General features: G+C 31.6%; 1 protein-coding gene across 1 annotated transcript; it reads right to left on the bottom strand.

The window, feature by feature from the left end:
* On the bottom strand, nucleotides 1–7,894 carry LOC115888598. The gene is made up of 5 exons (XM_030908362.1): nucleotides 7,715–7,894; nucleotides 6,777–7,635; nucleotides 6,541–6,723; nucleotides 6,217–6,433; nucleotides 1–659 (listed from the first exon to the last, which is right to left on the bottom strand). The coding sequence occupies exons 2-5, from the start codon at nucleotides 7,624–7,626 to the stop codon at nucleotides 392–394; spliced, it is 1,518 nt and encodes a 505-aa protein (XP_030764222.1). The 5' UTR covers nucleotides 7,627–7,635; nucleotides 7,715–7,894; the 3' UTR covers nucleotides 1–391.
* Nucleotides 7,895–10,193: the final 2,299 nt, after the last annotated feature.

Genomic DNA, 10,193 nt, shown 5'->3' with positions numbered 1-10,193 from the left:
CCCTTTATTTTGAACAAGGAATCACCCCCTGAAGTTTTTCGCATTTGTTTTGAAACACCCTGTATAACCTAATTCATATACGTTCAGAATTACATTAAAATAAGGTTAAACAGTCTTAAATGATACACTTGTCAATTTTGCGTTTTATCAAAATTGAAAAAGAAATAATGGACAAAAATCAACTTTTACTATGTACTAAAATTACCGAGATGTCGTTGAAAATTACCATATACATCGTAAATATTTATATATCACTATTTTAGTTTATACAGTCCTTTGACTATGCCACGATTACTAAAGCAAAGTGTTAAGAGCTATGGTGGGCAAGAAATACATTTTAACAATAATTAAAAACATCACAATATTAATCTGAGATAAAGTTCTTCACATTTTAAACCCCTTTCTTGATTTTAAAATGATATGATACCATGCCATGGCTAGAATATGATGATAGGATGCTATTTGGAAACATGATGCATTTCTTAAAAAGGTCCTCTTCAGGCATTTCATTGAGACAATAGTCGGTTCTTATCAGCCGTTTTTCTGGGCGACGTACGTCGATGATACTGACTTCGTAAACAAAGTTTTTTAGCTCACTCTGTACGCCAATGGCTTCGGCCGCCCACATACAATAGTCGCTGACACGTTTGCAAGTCAATCTGTGAAAGGAAAAAAAAAGACTCCCTATTGCAAATTTATAATACACTGACACACTCACATATTTGTATAGTTTTTTGTATGTCATATGTCAAAATCATGTCATAAGTCTTAAGCAATCTTAATTTCGAAAATAAAAATGATTTAAATCTTGGGCTTTGACTTTTTCAATCATTTTCTCTCAAGTCCAGTCATTTTCATAAACACCACAAAACATTCCCCTTTAGAATTTTGACTTATCTTATTTGTCGTGAAATGAAAGTAAAAGAAGCGCCCCCTTGAGTTTGTTTGCGCACTAAATTCATGAAATATGGATCCCCATATTTAATTTTTTTTTGAATATTACAGAAATATTTTTAAATTGTAGTAACGAAATAGGTATATTAACATACAGGGTGGTCCGAACTGTATTCCGGAAACTTCGACAGCATATTCTGCAGATAAACATAAGTAAAAAAGTTCGTATAAATGTATGTCCTAAATTGCTTAGTTTTGGAGATACAGGGCGAAGAAGTTTTATTTTCATTTCGATTGTTCCCAAATAATTTCTGAAGTAACGTCAATATTTAGATGAAAATTGGTGTCTGGGAGAGAGTTTTGACATCAGAAATTTGATTTTGATATCAGAAATTTGATTTTGATGTCAATATGACTCCTATTTGTAGAGGGCGCCACCTACATTAAAACACATGTAGTAAACCAACTGTTTTGAAGAGTAATAACTTTTCGTCCGTACCTGTATAAAACTACCGGGTAAAAAAATATACGTTTCCGTGATATTTTACGTAAAAAATGTCTCTTGGTAAAAATCGTTATGAGCAACCGTTCTCAAGATAGAATGGAAATAGTCAATTCATGTCATTATTGACAAAAAATAAACATGCCAAGTAGATAGTTATTTGACTGAAATGATAAATTTGGAAACATTTAATTTTTTTAAATTCATCATAAATTGTTCTTCGAAAAAATCATGATTAAACAGTTTCTGTTGAACTTTTCGCACAAAAACATTTCAAATTAATGATTTCAGTTATCATGTTTAATTTATGTCAATGACGACAGGTACAGATAATTTGGATTTCAAATATCTCGAGAACCATCACTCGTAGCAATTTTTACAAAGAGACCTTTTCTACGTAAAAAAAGCGTCGTAAATGTATAATTTTATACTCAGTATTTTTATACAGGTACGGACGAAAAGTTATTACTCTTCAAACCAGTAAAAAATATATAGGTGGCGCCCTCTACAAGTAGGAATCATATTGGCATCAAAATCAAATTTCTTACGTCAAAAAACTTCTAGACACCAATTTTCATCCAAAAATTGACATTACTTCAGAAATTATTTGGAAAAAATCCAAATAAAAATGAACCCTCTATACCCTGTATCTCCGAAACTAAGCATTTTAAGACATACATTTATACAAACTTTTTTACTTATTTCTATCTGCAGAATATGCTGCCAAAGTTTCCGGAATACAGTTCGGACCACCCTGTATATTAAAAATTACAATAAAAAATTGTAATTTATATAACACACAATTTAATTTTAATATATCTATTTTATAAGTTGAAAAAATGTTTAATTCAATACCCGATCGAACGTTTATAAAAATAAACAATTATTGATGTTATTATAAATTATGTATTTTACATACATATAAACTAAAAAAAAACGTACAAAACAATTCGAATCTTTCCGGGGATTTGGAAAACAAAAAATCTGCCATTTTTGTTGTGGCAGGTTTGCGTTCTCGGTCGAAAAAAGCCATTGCAATTAAATATGAATAATGAAAATAAAATGTACTTGGTAAAATAAGTACAAATACACTAGTAATTAATGAGGAAATTGCCAAAATCACACACCGAATATTCACAAAACACAAAATATTATTAAGGTTGCCTACCCCTCAGACAAAGATTTTTCTAGATATTTTAATTTTTATGATTTTGCGTCAGTAGATCTTTATTGTTTGAAAAAAATCTAGAGTAGCTGTAATATACCTGTTGTTAATTTAACAAAAATTAAAGATTGTAGAGTAAAATACTCAACGGTAATAAAAAGATACACGTTTAAAACATATTTTAATTATTACAGGATTAAAACTAGATATAAACCTATAATTATGTGACAAAAGTTAGCTAGATGAAATGAAATGCTCAAAATGTTTCCTTTCCTAATAACTGCATAAAATTATTGTCTTTTCAAAAGGATCTTTTCATTTTAAAAGGCATATGTGGAGTTATACCTCGAAAAGCAGCTACAATAATTTCTCTCATGTTGTCGACAATAGTTGGTCGAGTTTTGTAAACACTGTCATTAACATATCCCCATAAAAAAACCATAGATTCTAGGGCGGGCCTTGGCCTCATGGGCCCCCTCTGTATCCGCCACTGCCAGGGGAAAAACCTGATAAGCACCAATTTTTTAATTTTAGGATTTTACAATATTATAGTAGGTCTATAACTATCCTACACGTATCTACACGGAAAGAATTTGATGACCACCAGCCGTTCGCTCTCCTGTAAAATTAGAAAATGGCGCTTATCATGTTTTCCCCCAGGACCCTTCGATTAATTGCTTTTGATGATCACTCTGTTTTACCGGAAATGACCAACTTTTGATTTTTAAATGGCGCCTTTGGCTATTTTTTTACTTTACTCCATAGAAAATGACACTTTGAATAGAATGGCATATCATTAAAATATGTCAACTTTTGACATTTTCGTTTGAAGAGAAATCGCATTTTAAATTTCAATCTAGAGTGCCATGACTGTGTTAAAACACTAATGTTTTATCTAAGAGCCTTGGAAAAATAGATTTAATCATCTAATGTTCTTCGTATCTTCTCCTGACCGGTTATAAGATGCCCAAATCGTATTTTTAATCATATCTCAAATTTTCCAAATGGGACGAAGGTGGCTGAATAGCATATTTGAAAAAAGCATTTTTTACGAATACATTGGTGCCACTGGCTGCCACACACTTGGCTCAAAGAGCCCCATCTTTTTATGGTATGTTGACGACGTTTCGTGCACTATGAAACCCCATCATCAATGGCGAAAAAATCGTCTGATTCAAACGAAATTTGGTATGTCAATAGATTGGACCAAGACCAACTTGACCGTGTACGACACGTGTCACTGTGACCGTTTTGGCGCAAAAAACGTCGAAAATTGATGTCGTACGATTGCGACCAAAGGGTATAGCCGGATTAATATGGGAAATCTGCCACCGCGGCTTTTTTCACTCGCACTCAAGGGATCAATTTGGTGTCGAATCAAAATAATTCACCTAAATTTTCAGCTCTTTAACTCAACGGTTTTCAAGATTTTCAAAAAAATATGTTTTTTCAATTTTATTTTTATAGTAACATTCAAAATTAATATAATTAATGATTTTTTTCTAATTCTTAGAAGTCTAAGATATGAAAAAATAAATGATCATGATTCTTAAACGAAAAGCCGATTTTTAGCGGAAAAAAGAAAATTAAAATCTTCATTTTTTAACCTTTGTGAAATATGTCACTCACTAAAAATCGTCAGAAAATGTCTTTTATACTCCTTTATACTCAGGATTTTTTTAGAATTTTTTGAACTGGTAGACTAGATAAAATCAGGAGCATTTAAGTATTCTATTAATTGGCGAATACACACTGCATTCATCAATAATCATATCAATTCTCTTTCATGTAGAATAAGTTTGCATTTTCGGCAAATTTCTGAGCAGTTTTTTTTAACTGGCACAAAATCATACTAACATACTAAAAAAATAACTAGTTGTTAAAATTGGAATAATTAGACAGTTATGTTGAAGTAACGTCAGACATATCACAGCCACCTAGATTTTATCAAATAATAAAGATCTACTCAGATCAAATCATGTAAATGAAAATATTTAAGAAAACCTTTGAGGGGTAGGCAACCTTAATAGTATTTTGAAGAGATATGAATTCTCCCCCACTGAATATCGGAATAATATACTGGATGTTCCATTTGAGTAACATGCTTTTAAAGGTGACCAATGTTCAATATTAATTTTGTCTCACCCTGTATAACTTTTTGGATCAAGTTTTAATTTGATTTAAAGCACAATGGTTAATTTAACTACATATTCGGTTATACCGGGTAAATTCCAATTTAGGTAGCTTTTATTGTAATTTAAAAATTATTCTTTATTTCTAGAAAATGTTAAATATGTCAAAAACCTTACATTTTAGTCATATACTTCTCTTATAAAAATCGCCTTTATTTTTCTCCCAGAATCCGAAAATTAATTAATATATAGGCATTCCATTACAAAAAACACAACTTTGATATGTAACTTTTTTTGGGGACACCCTGTAGAACTCTTTCTATTTTTAAAAAGTGCTCTGAATTAACCTTCATATGCTCACAAAATTTCATTTCAATACAAACTGTCGTTCTCCTTGGAGCCTCCGCGGCGTATAAGAGGCGCCACCCTGTATATATTTTTTTTATAAAATTTAACCGATTTTGTAGTACTTTATATGTCGTAATACGTTACAATTTAGATGTCGAATAAATGTCCATTAAAAAGTGGTGATATGTTTGGATCACTATGTAATATGTTGATGGCCTAAGTTAACGGGTGGAGGATTTTAAGTTACTCTTCAATATTTTCGAGATCAATAATTATTTCTTTCGTTCGTCTTTCTTCTTCGGCCACACAACAGAGTCGGGGATTCACTTGATTCACTGCAAAGACAATAGACTCACTACGCACGCGTAACACGAATAGTAATCAAAACCGGCCCAAAAACATTAACTTTTTATTTAGTAGTGATATTGCGTATCTGCTGCCCCTAACAGTTTAAAAAAAAATGCTTCTGTTAAACCAAACCAAATCATAAAAATATATAGAAATCCAGTGGCGGATACAAAGGGGCCCGGGCCCCTCCTAAGATCTATAAATTGGGTTAAATATGAGCCTTTTGGGTTAAAAATGGCGCACTAATAAGCATATTCTACATTACTTTTTTATTTGGACCCCCCTAAAATAAATTTCTGTATCCGTCCCTGTAAAAATTTGACTTAAATCTTTTTAACAAGTTAGGTCTTTCCTAAAAATCTTTCAAAATATTTAAGCCTTTATTTAATGACTTAATTCTTTTTCTATTTGGGAACAAAGATTTAAATCACAAATCATTTTGAAAATTATTTTTTATTTAAATTTAAATAAAAAAAAGGCCTAACTGTGAGCTTGCAGCTCTGATCTCTCACAACAAAAAAAATCCAATTTAGAGAAATCCAAATTTTTAAAAATCATTTTTCAGAGATCAAGATATGCTAAGTTTTAAAATTATTATTAATTATTATAAAAATTATTTGAAATCAAATAGATAAAATTTATTCCAAATCAGAAATTAAACAGTATCCAAAACAAAGCTATTTATATTAAATAAACTGTAAAGATTGATAATTCCAAACGAAAATAAATATTTATATTAATAATTTCATAATTCATTTACTCAATATCATTTATAATGATAATGCTAATAAATTTAAAAACTAAATGGAAAATTACAAGTGACATACCTGAATATATGATCAAAGGCTAGCAAAACCTTCCTATCAAAAATATGGTTGTACAAAGAATGCTGCTCCAATCTAAAGGACTCGGCATAGCCATGTGAATCAGAAACAACAACATGATCAGAATGAAATTCCTGTAAATGATTTGTGATAATATCATGACTTCCTGACATTGTGCATTGAGGCAGAGGACAATTGTAAGGTTTGTATGGGCATACAGCTGTAAAAAAACAAAATATTTAACATTATAAATAAGATAAAAGCACAGAAAAGTCATGAGAACATTAATTATCTATAAAAACATAACGAGTATTAAAATATGCTTACCTTCGTGCCTACTTATTTCTGCTGGAGATAATGACATCATACAACCCAAGTCATGATAAATACATGGATACGATACACCTGCTGTTAAACCTTCCAAGGAATAGTTTCTTGTCATTCCAAAAGGTGCTCTACATGTAGGACACTTCTCCAATCGAGGTTTGCATGTATTACAAATGCTGTGACCTTAATCATTGTTTATTTAGTTAAAACTGTGATATAAAGTGTCTCTTTCTTACCTGATTGGCACTGATAAATAGGAGGTTTCATAAAGCTTTTGCAAACAGGACATTCAAAAAAGTGTAACATTCTCTCCCCTATATAATGAACTGGTGTATCATATGTTTTTATTTTAAAAATATTTGTGATCCTGTTTGTTACTTTAACAGTTTGTTGTAACGAAAGTAAATCAACACTTACAGCATCACACTCATCTACTGACTTATAAACATAGTTAGAGTCTAAAACTCGAGAGCGTGTCTTAATATAGCTTTCACTATTTCCCTTATGTTTTACAGAATAATCATAGTTGCTGCCATCATCTTTAACATTACAAACAACATAGAAGAGCTTGTTTTTTTCTAAACTAAGTTGCATTTTTAAAAGGAGTATTATATTCTTCATCACTAGCAGTTTAATCAACTCTTCTTCACTGAAAGTAATATCTAAATAAAATAAACTGTTCTCAAAGTTTATTATATGCTCCCCATGACAATTTATAAAATGTCCAACAAATTCAGTTGGGAATCCTTCCCATACGCACTGACATATAGAATACATGGGACACTTTTTTGAGCGATATCTACAGTTTTCTTCATGATCTAATAGGTCTCCGCTTGAACTCCAATGTTCACAACCATTTTCTCTAAAGCGACAGGGATAGCTCAGGGTAGTAACTAGTTCCTCCAAAGCTGTGTTTTGTAAACATTTGCTTTCCAGAAAGTTTTCATTATAGCAAGTTGAACAAAGGTTTCCTGCATTTTCTACTAGCATTACTGGCGTTGACAAAAGTAAGTTTTTGCATATTGCACAGTGCAGTATGTTTTTCTGAAGTAATACGTCTGTAACAGACTTTGCAGACTTGGCCATTATTCTGTACTATAGATATAAAGTAAATTATCTATGAATATAGCAAAAAATGCACAAAACAATAGTTTATAAATAGACAAAGACTTACCAGCAAGGTTTCCCTTTCACCAATGAACAAGAACTTACAGCTATTTCAAACAGTGGATGTTCAGATCCACAGTGAAAAAAATCAAAGTTTATATTTTGATAAATAGTTGCATCACAACTAAATTTTATACCGTTTTATCGAAGTACCCAAATCACAAAACAAGAATAAAATTTATATAACCTCAACAAACTCTTCGTTGACATCACAAATTTGACAATAGAAAATACAAAAATGAAATTTAGTTTCTATAATAGGCAACTAAACATACACTCTTGATTTATAAAATTTTTTGAAATATGGGAACCTATTTATTTATTCTTAGATTTCTCTGTAATATTATATAGAATGTATATATTTGTATATATTGGAATATCTATGTACAGAGTATTGTAGCTGAATAATGTGATTTTTAGAAAATGTGAGTTTGAAAGTCGTTTAAGGATTAATACTGGGATTAATATATATTTCATTATTTAATTATTTTCTAATAGTAGGTTTGATACTCATGGTCAACAGAGGGTTCCAGGTTCCAAGTTTTGCATTTTTAAATAAAAATTAAACACTCTGTATATTATTATTTTTTAGATTTTATGATTAAAATAATGGAAAATTCAATCTAGTTTTGCCACATTTGAACCTTACATAGAGGAAGTGAGGGTATTTTCTTGGTATTTTAGCATAGCGTAGTTACAAAAAAAATACAAAGAATTTAAATGTTGATTATTTTGAATAAAATAAATAGCGTGCGTTAGATTTACATATCGGCTTTCTAGGGAAAATTCGTATCTCGATTTTTGGCACTTTCGAGATACCAGCTTCGTGACATGCCCAATGGGTAATTTTTTAGCATGGAAAATTTGCTGCATCTCAATATTATACCTTATTCATTTTATGTTCATTTAAAAAATTGCACTATGCTAAATACTAGAATTAATAAATATTTAGAATTTTTAAATTGCTCTCCACAAAAGTTGTAAAAATCGAGATAAGCCTTTTCGTCATAAAGTCGACGAATTATGTAGTATATGCATATACTGTACCCAAATATGCCATAATATGAAGGTTTAAAAATATTTAAAGTAATTTAAATGGATATTTTCACTCATGAAAAAAGTGCAATCATCTTTGTCGACGTAATATGCGGTTAATTTGGAGACAGATACCGTATGATCGAAAAAAAATGGCGTCCAGTTGGCTGGGAAATGACGATCGATGACATTTCCCATATAAATTTACATATAAAATGACAGCGATCTTCATTTCATAGCCATCGTTGACGCCGTTTTTTCTCGATCATACGGTATATTGATTATATTAAAGAGTTAGGGGAAAATCGGGTAGTACGGGACATTGGGTAGCCTGGGACATTGCCAAAGATATTTAAACTCTAAAACGCGTTTAAATATTTTTGGACATTGCTATTAATAATGCTTTTAAGATCCCTAGTACTACCATCGCAAGACGCATTGGATACGTGTTTGCGGACAAGTAGGAAAATACAAAGAGTTCACCAAACGAGTTCACGAGTGGATACGACAAAAGACCCAGGTAATAGATGTCATCCACAGAGTCAAATGCCCCTCAAATGGCAATGGGCAGGACACCTGGCAAGAACGGACAACAGATGGACCACCAAAATTGCAGCATAATACAAGGATAATACCCACGAGAAATTAAGAGACCTAGAAGAAGACCGAACCTGAGATGGGACCATGAAATTAGAAAATTAGCAGGGATAACTATGGGCCCGCATAGCCAACAATAGACAATAATGGGCCCAACTACAAAGAGAGTATATCTAAATATGTGGGAGGCTACACCAGAATTGGCTGAAAATGATGATGATATTAACAGTTTATAAATATATGCATTATGTAAAATTATGTGGTGAATGCCATCGATCAATATAATTTTTTTGATCACGTATAATATATCAATAGTTTACAAACTATATAAAATATATACAGGGTGCATAAAATATGCAGTAAATAATTGCGCTAATAAGAAAAAGAATATAAATTGTGCCTAAACATTGAAAGATTACTGAGATAAAATACATACCTAAGCCCACTACAGACGAACGTGGATATATTGCTACATGAACGTGCAACCAAAAACGTCAATGCGTATGCAAAATATTATCGCGTTTTTGTATGTACAAGCAGTGGAATGCCGCGCTGATGAATTCGGAAATCGCCAGAAATATTGCTTGCGCGTTCAAGTTAAAGCCTCGTGTGGAGGCAAAATACACTTGTACAGTACGTCTGTCCGTTCTATAGCTACGGGGTATCCGTGAGAGGGGAAACGATATTCTCTCGATGTTTTTCGTAAAAAATTAGACGACGCGTCCCATCAATAAAAATTCGACAAATTTGCAAGTAGCCAATAAAATGAGTGGGCGGAGCGATTTGCGGTGACGTACTCGTCAAGCCGACGTATAAAATATATTGCTGTTTATTTAAATGTTTTTTATCCGCAT

This window comes from Sitophilus oryzae, unplaced genomic scaffold, assembly GCF_002938485.1.
Source record: "Sitophilus oryzae breed Bouriz unplaced genomic scaffold, Soryzae_2.0 scaffold_802_pilon_pilon, whole genome shotgun sequence".
In the NCBI taxonomy this organism is placed as follows: Eukaryota; Metazoa; Arthropoda; class Insecta; order Coleoptera; family Curculionidae; genus Sitophilus; species Sitophilus oryzae.
This window is presented reverse-complemented; position numbering and strand designations above follow the sequence as displayed.